General features: G+C 39.2%; 2 protein-coding genes across 3 annotated transcripts; one reads left to right on the plus strand and one right to left on the minus strand.

Annotated features, from left to right (window-relative positions):
• Positions 1-101: 101 nt before the first annotated feature.
• Positions 102-6,716, minus strand: eno1b (enolase 1b, (alpha)). 2 transcript variants are annotated; one of them, XM_076758866.1, is made up of 12 exons: positions 6,612-6,716; positions 5,396-5,490; positions 5,158-5,253; positions 4,450-4,508; positions 4,271-4,340; positions 3,830-3,963; positions 3,504-3,726; positions 2,977-3,174; positions 1,411-1,612; positions 1,187-1,295; positions 886-944; positions 102-495 (listed from the first exon to the last, which is right to left on the minus strand). In XM_076758866.1, the coding sequence occupies exons 2-12, from the start codon at positions 5,478-5,480 to the stop codon at positions 426-428; spliced, it is 1,305 nt and encodes a 434-aa protein (XP_076614981.1). In that variant the 5' UTR covers positions 5,481-5,490; positions 6,612-6,716; the 3' UTR covers positions 102-425. The 2 variants fall into 2 exon arrangements, with proteins under 2 accessions (XP_076614981.1, XP_076614991.1); XM_076758876.1 differs by lacking the exon at positions 6,612-6,716 and adding an exon at positions 5,638-5,731.
• Positions 6,717-9,480: 2,764 nt separating this feature from the next.
• On the plus strand, positions 9,481-11,213 carry ppil1 (peptidylprolyl isomerase (cyclophilin)-like 1). The gene is made up of 4 exons (XM_076747894.1): positions 9,481-9,667; positions 10,026-10,180; positions 10,412-10,480; positions 10,935-11,213. Exons 1-4 carry the CDS (start codon positions 9,612-9,614, stop codon positions 11,153-11,155), a joined length of 501 nt encoding a protein of 166 aa, XP_076604009.1. The 5' UTR covers positions 9,481-9,611; the 3' UTR covers positions 11,156-11,213.
• The last annotated feature ends 6,242 nt before the right edge of the window (positions 11,214-17,455 follow it).

A 17,455-nucleotide genomic window follows, 5' to 3' on the forward strand; every position in this document is an offset into this window, starting at 1 on the left:
CAAATAATCAAAGATGGGGGAAGTCAATCTCATTTAACCCAACAAGAACATCTACCACCACTCCAGCACAATTAAAGGAAACATGGGACAGACAATCATGATGCATTTTGTCACTAAGACACTTTTTTTATTAACTGTGAATCCAAGTGCAGCTTTTGTCATTACAGTTTGTGAGTGTTGTCAATAAATATTGTTGTCAATAATATCAACAAACAGCACAAAATACAGTAGAAGAACTGATAGTCAAGTGTCACAATTCCACTAACTGTATTATGTTCTCTCTATAAATTTATTACCACTGTTAGTTTATGAGTAGTTCTACATTAATCATTATTGCTTTGATGTGTTTTCCATGACTATCCAATGTGTTGTCATGGATTTGTGTGCATGAATCCATTTGTAGGTGAAGTAAATGCTGCATCCAGTTACTCAATCACTGGATTTCTGAAGTTTTTTCCGGCAAAACGAGCCTTGTCTCCCAGCTCCTCTTCAATTCTACAGTAAAAAGCACAGGTCAAAACATTAAATATACTGTCTTTGCACTGTTTTCAGTTGAGTATATGTTAAAAGGGATTAGTAAATGATCATATTTTGGTTTATTTATGCTTTACACAGCAAAAATTGAGATTGTATTTATCAGACTGTGTAGAGACACAGTGCTGTTTTAAAGTTCCAGAAATGATAGAAACTGAGACTCATTTACTAACCTACATAGTGCTTAAAAGTTTTTAGCAGTACAGCAAAAGGAAGCAGCTGTGGTCTAGCACAAAAGGTACTAGTGGTATTTTACTTCACCAATTGCAGAATAACACATGCAGGGTCTTATTTTATACTTCTGAAAATGACATGAGTGTGATGAAATTCCTCAGTTTGTTTCAGACTTACCTCAGGATCTGATTGTATTTGGCCAAACGCTCCGAGCGACAGGGTGCTCCAGTCTTGATCTGTGACAAAATGAGTACAATGATCAAATCTTTGTCCAAGTCATGTCATTATGATTCCTGTCTCACAGATTTCATACTGGATTTTGACAATTTTAGGTGTCTTTTTTCCTGACTTTCCCCTCTTTCAAGTGGAAATAATTTCCCAATGTGAAAAAGGAAAGTGGAGATAAATCTGTAATTTTTGGCGTAAACATCTACAAAGGACACACTTACAATAAAATGCTTGAATAATCTGAGTTTACCTGTCCAGTGCATAAGCCGACCACCAAATCTGCTATGAAGGTGTCCTCAGTTTCACCAGAGCGATGGCTAACCATCACACCCCAGCCGCTCTCCTGCGCCATCTTACACCTGAGGAGGAGGAGTGAGACACCATCGATGTCGACACATTACAGGTCGTTGTATGACACATATTCTAATATTCAGCTAATCTATACACACACTGCAGTTTAAAGTGCTGACTTACGCTTGCACAGACTCAGTAACCGAGCCAATCTGATTGACTTTGAGCAGCAGACAGTTGCAGGCCTTCTCCTCCACGGCCTTGCTGATGCGATTCGGGTTGGTCACTGTGAGATCGTCTCCAACGATCTGGATGTCTGTGCTTCCAGTGAAGCTTGTCCAAGCCGCCCAGTCGTCCTGGTCAAAGGGATCCTCGATGGAAACCACTGTGAGTGAAAAATACGCAAACGTTCCTCAATGGGTAATGAAACAGCTGATCAGTTTGGCTTCAACTGAAATATCGTGTTCAGCTGTTGTTCCGTCAAAACGGCCTGATTTAACCAATCACAGCTTCTTCTCAAAGTATTAAATAATATTTCTGTTTTAGTACAATTTAAGCTGTATTATCTAAACCACTTTATTTTGAGGTAATCCTGAAAGTGAGTGCACCCAAAATGTCTGTAAAATACTTCACAGAAAAATTGTGTATATACAACTATTCAAACTACTGCTGTCAAAGTTAAACAAGGAATTCGATCTATAAACTAAACAGGCAGTGTGGGTAATGCTTTAAATGGTCCAGATACCTTTGCCAAACCTCAGGGTTTGTTTAAAACCTGTTTGATCGTCTGACTTTTCATGTTTCTTCCTGTCACACTTGGCAAGTACAATGTTTACATTACTGACAGGAAATGTGAGAGGAAAGATGTGATGAGCCCAAAATATCCTTTCTTTCTGAAAGGATCATGGATCATGAATGTCACCTTTCAAAAGTACAAATATGCTTAAAAAAGAAAAAGAAAAAGAAAAGTGAAATTCAGTCCTGGAAATCTGCATCTCCATTATATCTTCATTATAAAAGATGCCTGCATGTACAGTGACTATATACCACAAGGCTCCCATAATAATCAGGACAATAGTGTTTAAACAAAATGAATGCATGTGTATCTGTTATTGCCTGGCAGGTATACAAATGCAGGCTCCATAATTGAGTAAATTTGCTGTACAAGATTTAATATAAATAACACAAAACACTTTCATGAAGAAACTGAACCAACACTGTTGTTCTGAAAATCAGGCTGTGACATCTTTATCTTTGTACAGTGTCGTTTTATGTTGTTCAAACAGAGAAGATTATTGTGATAAATAGTCATTTGACTCCTGTAAGAATTCACAACTGCTTGATGGGGATTCACTTCCTTCAAAAATAAGATGACTTACAACCTTATTTTTCCATTTATCTTTCGTTTCATACCCGTTTAAAACTCGAGTTGCAGCTCAAGATGCCACGTGCTTTATCCATCTGAAGGTTCAAAAAAATGAAGTGCACTGTAAAAGAGATGAACTCTGAATGTTCTTGACAGATTTCCAAGGATGAAACAGGTGTTTGATGCTGTAAAGCAGCGTTGACAATAGCACACAATCAATTTGTCTTAGAGGATGAATAGATTAAAGCTCAGGAAAGGTGCCCCATATAGTTACAGACCAATCAGATCCTTTCCCTTCAGGAGGCTACATTGGTACTATACTGTGTGTCCTGCTCCCTGCCTGTTAAAAAAATGAGTAAAAAGACAAAGTATCAGGAGGTTACCTGGATAATCCTTCACAAAGCTCTTGTAGAGATCAGCCAGCTCGTCAGGAGTGATGTAACGGCTTGAGTCGTCAGGAGACTTGAAGTCCAGGTCATATTTACCCTCCCTGTAGAATTCAGACGCTGCCACGTCCATGCCGATGACGACCTCATCTGTGTATCCTGCTTTGGCAATGGCCTCCTTTATTAACTCCAGAGCTGCAGAGTTCAACAATCAATATGAACAAGCCTGTTTTATGTCTCATGATATATGTTATTAAAGTTGCACAGAGCACCAGAGAATGATGAGTCCTGGAAAAGATATTGAGTAGAAAACACACATTTTTACTGCTGACACTGTGTTCTGTTTCCTCAGTCTACCTGTTCACAGTGGTATTTATTGGCTAAACATTTGATTTATATTCTTAATTGTGATAATATCAGTTTGACTTCACACCGGGCAATTTTTTGTTTGGAAAGGAAACTGAAAGTTTCTATGAGAGCTTAATATGTCAGTAGCTCAAACTAAATGATTCCTCTTGACATACCTTCCTTATTCTCCAGGATGTTTGGAGCAAAGCCTCCTTCATCGCCCACATTGGTGGCATCCTGACCATATTTCTTCTTAATGACGTTTTTCAGATTGTGGTAGACCTCGGCTCCGATGCGCATGGCCTCTTTGAAGCTGCTCGCACCAGCAGGCAGGATCATGAACTCCTGCATGGCAAGCTTGTTTCCTGCGTGGGAGCCACCGTTGATCACATTGAAGGCCTAGTGGAGGTGGAGGGGAGAGAGACGAGGGCTGTGACTTCACAATGAGCTGAAGAAATACAGCAGGGATTTGATGTATGTAATTTGTCACAGAGATCCTCACTGGCACAGGTAGGATGACCTCTTGCTTTCCTGCAAGGTCGGCAATATGACGATACAGGGGGACACCTTTCTCTGCTGCACCAGCTTTGCAAACAGCTAAGGACACACCCAGGATGGCATTTGCTCCAAATTTGGCTGTTTGGAAAAAAGAAAATGATCAAAAACAACAACAAAAAAATCATCTTCTGTTTGAAATCTGATTTGAATATTGATTGTGGATTCCTTAATAATGTCACTGCTGACTGACAGAACTCAGGTTGAAGCACACATTTCACTGCAGATGCTTCATAATGCAGCAGAACAAAAAGTTGCGAAGAAGTGAAAACAGCTGCTTCACCCAGAATCTGTCGCACTCCAGACAGTCATTAAGAATTCACTGCAATGTCCTCTATATGGTTGTTATAGATTAACAAGTAAAAACAGTTTGACTACAGTCACTCACATTTGTTCTCTGTGCCATCCAGGTCAATCATCATCTGGTCAATTCGCTCTTGCTCAACCACAGACACATCCTGAGGGAATGTGATGAACAAGTTGGAATGATTCACATTGGCACTACAACAATGAAGAAAATATCCAAAACTTGAAAACACACACAGAGAGTGAGAATTATCTTCTTACTTGGCCAACAAGTGCAGGAGCAATAGCTGAATTTATGTTTTCTACAGCCTGCGAGACTCCTGCGACAGATCAGAGTGATTATTCTTTCAAAACATCATGGGCAAATCTTGTAAAGTCAATAACAAAGACACAGATTTAGAGACACATGCAGCTTCTATTTCTTAAATACATATACAAAGAGACATGCAATAGTATAAATGCTTTTTTATTATTGACTTTTGATAAAGGAACATAATTGTTCTTACTCCACAACATGCTGACGAAGTTTTATTTAACACAGTCAATCAATTCATAAAATGAACATCAGTATTGGATTGAGAGCATGCTTTACTGACAATTCACCATGCACATCATACCTGGGTGCCAACAGCATTCAGTGATCAGTAGTTATTACCGTGAAATTAAATAATTAATTGCTCTATTGTCAAATTCACAAATGTTAAACTTAAGATGGACAGGCAACAGAAACTCACTAACCCTTTCATATCTGGCAAAAAGGAAGAGAGACAGTGCAGAATAAAGATGACAGAGAAAGAAATGAGAATAGTATAACATTCAGTGTTTTCCTTGACATTGAATTCTGCTTCAAACTGTGAAGGCAGTAAAGCTTGTTTATCAATAGTGGTAAATATGGTAAATACCAAAACCACACCTGACATTTAACTAATTCTTTCCTGCTAAAAAGAAACACCAAAATGTGGTACAAACCTTTGCCAAGATAGCGAGACTTGTCATTGTCCCTGAGCTCCAACGCCTCGTAGATTCCAGTAGATGCACCACTTGGTACAGCTGCCCTGAACAAGCCTGCAAAATGTACAAGAGAGCACAAAGAGGACATAAGAGTGGCGACGTGAGAATCACTTAAGGTGATGAAATGAATTCTGTTATTGAGGTACAGTGACAAAACGTTTATACATCTTTTAATACTGCATTCATTTTTGCCTACCTTTGTCAGTGTAAAGGTCAACCTCTACGGTGGGGTTTCCACGAGAATCAAAGATCTCTCGGGCGTGGATCTTGACGATAGACATGGTGAAGGACCTTGAGATGAGAAAGAGAAGTTGAACTTGTTATTATCTGGACAAACATGCACTGCAGCCTGTAACAGCTCTGGTTTGAGGCAGAAAAATAATGCAAATAAAAACTAAACGCTATCTAAAAGTCTGTTTTTCTTGGCTATTGGCACACCTCTTTTACTCTCTTTCCTCCTCGCAGCTTACTCACAAAAATACCCTGACCTAGCTGTAAGCTTAGGCATGCTAACAGGCATGCTACCATCCTAATTGGATTAGACCTCCTCATCTGATTAATCACAAGGCAATAAGGATGCAGAAAGTGCTGCATCTGTCAAAGCAAGGTTAAGCTTAAAGCTACAACTAGCCTGTGTTGCTGCTGTAAAATGTATAGGAAGTTAAGTTTTAGCAGTCAGGATGTTGCCTTGATCACAACAGAATTTCTTTCATAGCGAAGCTGCCGTGCAATTTACCACATGGCATGATATCCCTAATAATCCCTTCCTTTTGCCTGCCAGATAAACAAGCAGGATAACTAGCCAACACAATGACTCTTCCTGGACTGGATTTGACACCACACAGAGTGAAGAACATTAAGGGGCAACATATTTGAGGAACTACTCATAAAAGTTAAGACAGGAGCAGAAACAAATAGGCTAAGAACTGAATATATTATTATCATCAAGTTCATTAGGAAATATACTATTTGCTGCCAAAAACAGCTGTCAGTATATGAAAACATGGATGTTTTGCTGAACTTTAATCTTATTACATCTTTTTAAAAAAGAGTTTCAATAATATATTCACAAATAAACTGTGTGTTTTGGTAATTGACTTTACATGGTAGCTAGCTGTCAATATAAAATATCACTTTTTCTTGAGTAAGTAGTAGTAAAATCTGAGGCAATGTTTGAATTTTCAACTCTTATTTTGACCCGAAATACAACGTTTCCGGTTGCAGCACCTTACCATAAGCTAAGTGGTTTGATTCAGGCCAATATTAGCTTGCTAACTGAACTCAGAACAGAATTAAACGTTACACGTAAAACAAGAACAAGAGCCTGTTGGCAGATTACGCCGTAACGAAAAACAAACAAATGAATTAATCCTCTTAATAATAGTGGAGACAGTGCAAATATGAGCTTCTACCTTGCTGCCAACCACTGGCAAGTTGTGACAAATCAGTGAAGATGAAGCGCAGAATTAAGACACCGATCATGTGCAAGTGCAAGGGCACCGAGGAAGAACTTCTTCTTCTTCTTCTTGTATTTATTTGGCGGTTGGCAAACAACGTTTGGTGCATTACCGCCACCTTCTGAATAGAGTGTGGGTCACAGCCTCTTGCTTAACCCAGTTCTCCCAAAAAATAAAAATAAAAATTTAAAACATAATTCACAAGAATTCTTCTGCAGTATGTCTCTAGTCCTCAAAGAAACTCCTCTCCTTGAAGTTGCTGTATTAATTGCTGCCTTGCCTGATTATATTTAATACATGACTCTAACACATGCTCTATGGTCTCTAATGTCTGAGGTCCACACTCACTACAGTAGCCATTAATATGTTCTTTAATTAAAACCAATGTATTATTTAGACCAGTGTGACCAAATCTCATTCTGGATATCATGTCCTCCTCCTGTGCCTTCCCGTACTTCTAGCATTGCCCACATACCTTTGGATGTTACAATAGCCCCTCCCTGTGCTTCCTCTATCCCATTCTGACTGCCAGTTTTCCTTTAGCTTGGACTTAACTATGCTTTTTATTTCTGATTTACTATAGGTTGTATTTAGACTGACCTCAGGCAAAATGGTAGCTTCTTTAGCATTCTTGTCTGCCTGTTCATTTCCTGATACTCCTATATGAGCTGGCACCCACACAAAGGCAACATTAACCCCAGAGCATTGCAATCTATGCACCACCTGCAAAATGTCCACTATAATGTCTCATCTGGACTTTGAAGACCCATTCTAGATACTTAGCAGCACAGAGGAGGAATCTGATGCAACTACTACCCTCTTTGGCCAATTATTCTCTACCCAAGAAAGTGCCGTGAGAATTGCTACTAACTCTCCTGTATACAGCTAGATTGTCATTTAGCCTTTCCCTTCTGCTTATCTTATACCTGGGTATAACAAATGCTGCAACCACTTTGTTATTTTCTGCTTTTGATTTATCCGTATACAGTATTACCCTATCACCATAATTATCTTTGATATACAGCTCTACAACAGAGCTATTGATTTCCCCAGTGTTTTTAAGTTCTATAAGGTCTAAATCAACGACAGGACTTCCCATCATCCACATTGGGACTGCTGGGAGGTTGGCTGCAGGATTCACTTCCATGTTATGCAGATGCATTTCTTCAACTTCATGAGATATGATCCATCCAAAACTTCTGGTCTGTTTTTTGTCTCTCTTCTGACATTTAAGAAGGACGGATTGGCATATATGATCTTCCTTATGCCCCTTACACAGTACACTAATGTTAACTGATTCCTTCTCATATAAAGAGGCATCTCCCACATCTCAACCTGTAATGCATTTACAGGGGTTGTCCTCCTAGCCCCACAACACAATCTCAATGCTGGACTCTGAATGACATCCAATTTCTTTAAGAGAGTATTGGCTGCAGACCTACACACTACACACCTATAGTCAAACACTGATCTTGTAAATCCTATGTATATAGTTCTCATGGCAGGCCTACATGCTCCCCACTCCACTCCTCGCAAGCAACGCATAACATTCAACACTTTTTTACATTTGGCTATCATTTTCTGGATATGCACAGACAGAAGAATTTCTTCTTCTCCTCATCCATTTCTGTAACGCTTGACGCATTGTATGCGTGTTGCTGCCCCCATAGATTTTAATATGAACGACACCTGAGCAACATAATGCAGTCACTATTCTGAAATGTTGCCTGCAATGGACGTAAAACTGAACTTTGAACTGGTGCACTTGATTGTTCTAAGTAATTTAGGCACACCACAAAAAATATGTGACTTTCCTTATTTCTTTGCTCACTTAAACACACTGCACTTTTAAACAATAGACGAACACTGAGACTGCCCAAACATGTTTTTCCATCAACTTCTTTTCACTTTTGACTTTTAACTGACAGCTTTCCTGCCTTCACCCCAGGAGCTCACGTTACATACTTTCTCACACCTTGCTACATGTCTTTCACTATAGGACTCAAGAGAGAAACATGATTACTCACTGATAAGCCATCATTGGATCCAGTTAAGAATACTTTGTAGTGGTTTTCAACAGATTGTCCCATGGCATGCGCGTATGTGAATTGTAAGACATCGGTTATCATACAGAAAACCTGAGCTTTTGATCCCTGATGAGAACATGTCCCATGCAATGCAGGACATGCTGACAGCACTGCACAGCAGTGAAGGAGCTGTCCCTTCATTGCTGTTTCACCTGTGCTGTGTGACGAAGAGACCTGCAGGTCCATCCTGCATGTTGGTTTCAGACTTTACATTGGACACTGTAAAGTCTCCAAACTTTCTCCAACTGAATGAAAACAAATTTGAAACCATTGTTTTGATCCTCCAAAGCACATCCTAATTCTACAAAAACATCTTGGCTCCATGGGTGGAATATTTGACAGTGACTTTTCATTGGAAAAACAACTTGGTCACTCAGTTATGTTTTTATCACCTGAGGTGCATCTCAAATATCAGGTTTTCTCTGCTGGCTAATTTGAATTACTTTATATTCTGTTGCATAGCTTGTGAATTTCTCTCCAGAGATCAATAAAGTCTGATCTTTCGTAGTAGTTTTTAATATGAGCCTGCTAACCAGTAAATAAATATGATAAATTAATGTAGTCGAGAAAAAGATCCTCTGAATTGTAGTGGAGTAGAAGCAGCAGAAAATGGAAAGACTCAAGTACAGAACAAGTACCTCAAAATAGCAATGAAGTACAGTACTTCTTGAAATGTAAATGTACATGCCACCCCGGTCAGTAGGGGGCAGTCAATTGTTACTGACTTCCTCCTACGTGAAGAGGGGAAGAAGAAGAAGAAACTCCATCTGAAATGAATTGAATGAACGTGTTAGGCTAATAAACGAGTTCCTTTTTTATTTCAGCGGGTTTATTTAAAGACTACTAAGGAGAACCCTTTGGAGGAAAAATGTCAGGGATACCTCCAGACACGTGGCAGCCACCAACGGTGGCTCTGGACACGACGTAAGTTTAATAAAACCCCTGAATGCTAACTCAGCTAGCCATCTCTCAGTAACGTAAGAAACTAAGCTAACGTTAGCTGTTAGCTGCTTTAGCGTAGCGTTGAGCTTGCTAGGTTAACTTCGGCAAGACCGTAATGTCTTCTTTGGATAATCTAGTATAGAGTATAGATCTCACGAAATCTGCAAATTCTAACGCTTTGGTTCTTTGGCAGCATGCGGGTGTTGTTTGGATCTTTTTATGCAGCCTCATGAAGTCACAAACCGCGTCACCATGACTATTTTAACTAAAAACTTAAACGTAAAAGAAAGCCTGTGCTGCTCAAACACACTATGATACTAATACTTACCATGCATTGCAGGATGGGGACTGTTGTGGTGGAGCTGTACTGGAAACATGCACCAAAGACCTGCAAGAACTTTGCAGAGCTGGCCAGACGAGGCTACTACAACAACACAAAGTTTCACCGAATTATCAAAGACTTCATGGTGCAAGGAGGAGACCCTACAGGAACAGGTGGGTTCATCACACATCACACTATACACTGATCAGCCACACTCATAGCTGAGTGTGAAATATAGAGCAATATCGAACCTCAGAGGAAAGTCTGAAGGTCACATGGTGAAGACATTTGAGTGGAGAAACACCAGCCTCGTAAAATAAAGCATGAGGTATACATAATTGTCTTATTGAGCTATTTCACTTAAGAGTAAATATGTAGTTTACTGATCTTTAGTCTCCTTACAGGTCGTGGTGGTGCGTCCATATTTGGCAAACAGTTTGAAGATGAGCTGAACTCAGAGCTGAAATTCACAGGTAATCACAGTGGAAACATCCCAGTTGAAAAGAAGGTGGCAGATATGGAGCAGACAAATGTGGGATGATAAATTTAAAAAAAAAAAGGCTCCTGCACACTGTATAATGAACCTATTAGTATGTGTGTCAGTGCTGAGTCCTCACTATTATTTTTACAAAACTGAAGTTGGGATTTATTGCAGGGTTGTTTTAAACTGCAGTAGTTTCAGTTAGGTGTACCTAATAAACTGGCAACTAAGTCAAATACACTGAAGTAATACATATTAAACGTGAGGTATTCCAAATTAATGCAAAAGTGAATATGTGGTGGTTTTGCTTCAATTATTTCTTGATTTGAAATCTGATTTAAATGAATCAACTTATAATGTTTAATATTCATAGGATACTTAAGAGACTTATAACAACAAAAAGCCACAAAAATGTAATTCTCTCACTTCGTTTATGTCTCTGTTAGGTGCGGGCATTCTGGCGATGGCCAACGCAGGACCGGATACGAACGGAAGCCAGTTCTTCCTCACTCTTGGACCCACTCAGTGGTTAGATGGAAAGCACAGCATTTTTGGACGAGTGTACCAGGGGATGGGAGTGCTCAACCGGATCGGGATGGTAGAGACAAACGGTCAAGATCGGCCAGCCGATGATATCAAAATCATCAGAACTAATGTAGCCAGTTAAACAAATACACTTTTTTTGTACACTGATTTTTTTTTTTTTAATAAAAATTGTTAAATGCCTCAACGTGTAGAATTCATGTTTCTTAATTGTATATCATGACAGCCTGTGGAAATGATCAATAAGGACCATTAAAGTATTGTACTAGTACAGTAGCCCCTCCAAAGGATCACAAGATAAATCTAAGGGGGAGTGAAATTTTTTCATGTACAATCCCAGCCTGAAGAGAGAGGAGTAATTCTGACTGTTAAAGAATGATTTATGACCTCTGATTCTCAGCAATCATTAAAGCCTGTTAATTGTTTATTGATCACTTGTCCCTATATCAATTCACTCATTAACTCACATGCACACATAATGAGAGTGAACAAGCCATATTGCCCCAGAAAGTACTTTATTATATAAATTCATTCAGAAATAAGCCATTTATGAAGACAAAATATATATATATATTAAAAAAAAAAAAAAAACCCTCATCAAAATAGTAATCCAAGAAAATACTATGTACCAAAAAAATTGTTGCTTAAGGCACTATATAGTAGGAGTTGTATTAGAAATTCAAGCTACAAGGAGGTTAACGCTTGCTTGATGTTTATTTATTTGGCTTAATATATGCCTCTATAGGTTATAAAATAGGTAAAATATACACTGAATATATGAAACATAAGACAAAGTAAAACCAATATCCCTCTATGATTTCTCTCAATAAGTCAATGCCAATAAATCAATATAGTTTGTGTAAGAAAACTACCAAGAAAAATAAAAAAGACCCATACTGGTGTCTTTCCTTGCTTTAGTTGTTTTTCGTTGAAGTTACAGCAGAAGAAAATCAACTTTCATTGTTAACACCACTGTTAACGTGTTGACCCCATGGTGTCAGGACTTTCAAAGACAGAGCCACATGAATGAGTTAGTCTGACATAATAACAGAATTACTGCTGCTCAGGCCTTTTCAGTTAGAAAAACAAGAGACTGAGGAGAACAAAAGGGAGGAATGGGGAGAAGAGCTCCAGAGGACACAGTCAGGAGTCAGACTTGAACGCTGCACTGAAAACTACTGAACAAGTTAGTGTGGTCAAAGATAGTATAGTTGAATCCTATTGATAATTTTTCTCTTCAAGTAAACAGTTTTATTTTAAGGTTTAAAAGCCGGTGGTTGTATTAGGTAAAACCAAAATATATGAGAAAATAACCTCAACTCAAAAGCCTCACCAGCTTTTGTTTCTCCTTGAAAAGGGTGGTAACTGCATCTCTGAGTTGAGATTATTTTGTCACACAGGATCCTAAAGTCAAGAATCAACTCCCATGTCCAACTCTTCTCCAAATGATAATGATAAGAAAACATCTTGACAACAATGCAAACATACTTTTCTGCTACAGTGAAATAGTTTGACATTTTGGGAAACAGGCTTATTCCCTTCCTTGTTCTGACTCTCATGTCTCTCTAGCCAGGAGATGGTTATCTTACCTAAGCACTGAGACTAGAAACAAAACAGCTTGCCTGGCTCGTTGGGTGGAAAAAAAGAAACTGGCTACACGCACTTCTAAGAATAACTGATTCACATGTTATTTCTTGTTTTCCTTTTTGCAAATTCTAGCTTACTCTTGCTGGCTTCTCCAACGTTGCCAACTCCAACTTTAATTATTGAGCTTTGGACAGAGCCAGGCTAGCTGTTTACCCCCGTTTCAAGTCTTTATGCTAAGCTAGGCTAATTGGCTACTGGCTGTAGTTTCACATGAATGGTGCAGACACAACAGTGCTATTGATCTATTCCCAAAACGTCAAACTATTTCTTTTTCTCAATCAGTCTCTTACTGAGCAAGTAAACGTTGGGTTCGACATAAATACATACTTTTTTTTTTTTTAACAGTTTTGGTTTATTTGAGGTATGAGGGATCCCTGGATTTGTTGTTGTTTTTTTGTCTTTGCTCTACTCAGTGGGCGGGGCTCTGTTGTTAGGCACTTCTGTGCACCAATCAGAATTTAGCAATATCAGAGCCAGAATCAGAATTTCACCACAGCTGTTGGGTTGTTTGCTTATTGCCATCGTGATGACGCTACCACTTAAGTCTGATCAAACTACTCCTTCACATTCCCGATGGAGCACATTAGCTTCAGTTTTAAGCTTTTTGTGCGTGTGATTACTAATTTTTATTGTTTTTCTTTTCGAACAGAACAAAGCAACATACCAGATACGTCACCTGGCAATGCAAGAGCCGAGAGATAGCATACATTGAACAGAAACAAGGTTACAAAATTATATGGCTGATCAGTACACAACACCCACATTGAGACTGACAATAAGAAAGTTCAGATTAATAGAAAATAAATAACTGAATTAGTAAACAGCACTTACAGACAATACTTCACTGGCAGATGTACGTTATTGAGTCTCACAGGTCTGTATCATTCCTAGGTATGTCAGCAATACATATGCAGAGGTCTCAGGGTCCTTTAATTAAGGAGATGGACTTTGCCCACCTAGCATAATATTTCTCTGCCTGGTTGGTTAGCCTAGAAGAGAGACTGCCACAATATGCAGCTGACAGAACCACACCCTGGCTGATTGTGGAATGATTGCCTTCCATTCTGTGACTTCAAGCTTTTTCCCCAGCGTAAGGGATGTTGGGACCTAGTTTGCAGGGAGGGCTTTCAGAGGGAGAGGATCACCCAGAACAAACAGGCTTGGACAGAATGGGATGGTAAATGAGAGGACCAGTTTGATCTTCTCATGTATGCTGACCAGAATGTTTGTACAACCGAGCAGGACCACAACACACGTAGGAGTGTGGCAATCCTCCCCCACACCTCCAGCAACTGTCCTATAATTTCACCCTGTGTGACCTTGATGAGGTCCAGTCTACCATGTTCATTATTTTAAACTGCACTAATCTTGTTCTAAGTTCCTGTGACGTTTCCTTACAGTTCTTTAAGATGTTGTTCCCTTCTTCCTCAGTCTTTACGTTTTGGTCTCTTAACAAGAAATAACAAATTTCAGTTTGAAACCAAATGCTTTAACAGCAGATTTAACTATTATCTCTTTAAATAACTTTCCACTACATTCAACAGTCAGTATTATGTTACATAAATGAATGAACTAGAATAACTACACAGTGTCCTCAGGTATAAACTGGAAGCAGGTTTAGTGGAAGAGAGAAAGGCTCTGTGATGGAGACAGTTAGCTGGTGGAATAATCTTCTCAGCAGCAGGCTTATTATTTCACATTAGAGTCCTGCATACTTACTACAGCAATGCACTGCCCATAGGAGGCAATCACATAAAAGTTTGTGCATTTGTAGTGAATTGGCTAAAACATGCAGAAATACCTTGGTTGTTTTCTACGCTTTGAGGTATTTGAGATCTGGATTGTAGATATTGGTTGCAACTCAATGTGGTATTTGGTACATCCAGTGTCTGTAACAATTCAACAATTTAATAATGGATCCCCCCCCCACCACCACCACCGATATTAGACATTTAATATAATGTTCAGTTCACATTAAAACACATATTTGTAAATGAATACTACCACCATATACTGTTATATATGTGGCACATGGCTCCTAACACCACTGATAGTAAATGAAGAACTACTTAGTAAAGATTATAATTATACTGGATCAGAATCAGAGGACACCAGAGTTGAACAGGAGGCAGAAAAAGGCTATTTTCAATTTTCAATGACCACACAAGACAAGGAGCTATGAACTGGTACCTTGTATTTTTTTGAAAATTAAGAAAATAAATAACCGTAAGTTTACTGTACAGTTCAATTCCACTAAGATACCTCAGTAAGAAACACGTTTTATGTCACTCTTTCTTTGGTTTTGAACCACTGAGTTGTTTTTAGCTGCTTCTCCGTCTAACTGGAATCTCAGTTCTCAATATTTGGATCCAACATTAGGTAAGTAACAATATTAAAATAATACCTGGTTCAATATTTGCGCTTTATAACTTGCTTCAACCTTACATTAGTTGACTATTTACTGTATCAGCAATAACAAAATCCCCCTAACCAAGGCATAAGAATACACAATATCAATAATATTAATGCGCAGCCCATACATCTAAACCAGTGATGGTTTAGACTGAGTCCCTCCTCATTACTGGGAATGCATTTGAAGAAGATTCAAGGCGGTAAAGTGAAGAGTCTGGGATTTGGGGTTTTGTAAATTGTGGTGGGAAATGAGTGTAAGACTGGTGTTGGCCAGTTTACAATGTTTAGCCTACCGCCTTGACAGGAGAGGGGTAAGGTTGACAGTTCAATGCTCTGGGCTCTTCAATTTGGGGATCTTCCATTTAGAGATCTAGAGGTCTCATCTGGTTTGGCTCACCATCAACTCCAAATCAACTCAAAACCCTGACCAGGAGTCATTGACATGGCCAGAACTGTTAATCGCCTTTCTGATTTGTCAAGAAATGTGCATTCCTTTAACTTAAACAAAATATAACTAAATAGTATAAAAATAACCTTTACAGTAAGACCCTCCACAGTCTCTCCACCTCAATCTAAACTGCACTTCAACAGTTGGAAGAATCTTGGAATGAACACTGATCTGTGCTGTGTTGTCCACAACCCAAAGATATTCAGTCTGTCTGTCCCTCCAGCTTCAACAGCCTCCAGAAGGGGCAAAAGATAGTGACAGTGAAGTCGACTGGGTCCTTCTCTTAATATTGTGTCTGAAAACGAGACATTTTCTGTCGCATGAACAAAAGCACACTATCACAGGAATTTCGGGAACCATGCTTGCTTTTAGGGTATAACTTTCCACTTTGCTACAATCAAATCCATTGGTCACATTTCAAGCAACCCTCAATGCAACAAGGAGACATACACATAGACCTATGGGATTCTAATCTGACCACTTCAGTGTATTGTTTGATGATATCAATTATTATTACGGCAAAACAATGGCATTTATGTCAATCAATATTAGAATGAACATCCTGTAAGTTTCGTATGCAGCATGTTCATTGCTTGTGATCTGTCTACTGAGGACGGTCTCATGGAAGTGATATTTGACAAATCTTCATCGCATAGGCCTAAACAAGCAAAATTATGGAAAGGATCCCCACAGAGACCTTTATGTTTCGCCAGAAACAGCCGCAATATTGCTCTCGCCAAAGCCATAAGACTCCATTTACAGAAACAACAATTTTATCATTGTAAAACATGCTTGATTCAAACTTAACAGAAACAAAATAAAACTCATTTTTCCACTGTTCCAACAATCACCAGTAACTCTGGTTTGGTTGAAATGAACCCTCAATTAACGTAGATGTGAAAATACTGGGAGAGGAGCGAAAGACAGGGCGAAATGAAGTGAAAATGAAGTCATTGATCTCTGCAAGTTAAAAAGCAAAGCTCTCCAAAAGCTCTCACTGACTTGGTGTGAGATATCGGATGGATTCTTCAGGAAATTATGGCCGTCTTTTTTTCAGTGCAGCTCTGAGATATATGCATTTCAATATACTGTTGAACGTGCTTATTAAGCACAGTAAGCTTTCAATGTTTCACACACACACACACACACACACACAGCTGTTGCATGTGTTTTAAGACAGTTTTAGTCCTGCAAATTTTCTAAATATATTTCAATATGCTCAAAATGTTCATTTGTTTGTTTAAGTTTTTCCCATTTTGCCATTATTATATTTCTCAGGAAACGGGAAATTGTTTGGATGGGTTGAAATTAAACTCTAGCAGGGAGTATATCATCAGTCTGCACTCTCACGAATGTCCTGCTTTGCCCTCGTGGACTTGATGGCTTGGGACAGCAGGGGGTCTCCACGAGTGGCTGGGCTTCCTAGCACCTTGGACGGGAAAGTCATATGTCTCCTAAGGTTTTTCTTCTGGAGTCAGCGACAATGTGCACAGGCTTTTCAAGTGTAGCTTTTGCATGCAATGTGCCACGACAAACTGGGCAAGCATCATGTGTATCCATCTCTGACCTGAGAGCTTTTCTTCTCTTCTGGAGCCATTCCACTGGTTGAGTTTGCATGGTAAGCAGGCAAGTTGTTAGCAAACCAATGCTGCTGTTTGCTAGGCTAAATGGCAGGGAATGCAGCTAGTTAGCAAGCTAAACAAGTGCAATGCAGAAACATGCCTTGTTAGCAACACCCTGGCAAGGGAGCTAGCTCACCTCCTGTCAGACAGTTTAATCGCTAGGAAGTGTTCTGCTGTAGTGAGATTAAGCTCAGTGAAGGGCAAAAAGATTGGGAGACTGTGCAGGGTCCTTTGTAGCCCGAGCAGAAGGCAGGACTTCTCCTGCCTGTCGCAGTGGCCTTGACAGTAATTTTGA

Source organism: Chaetodon auriga, chromosome 2 (genome assembly GCF_051107435.1).
Source record: "Chaetodon auriga isolate fChaAug3 chromosome 2, fChaAug3.hap1, whole genome shotgun sequence".
Classification (NCBI taxonomy): Eukaryota; Metazoa; Chordata; class Actinopteri; order Chaetodontiformes; family Chaetodontidae; genus Chaetodon; species Chaetodon auriga.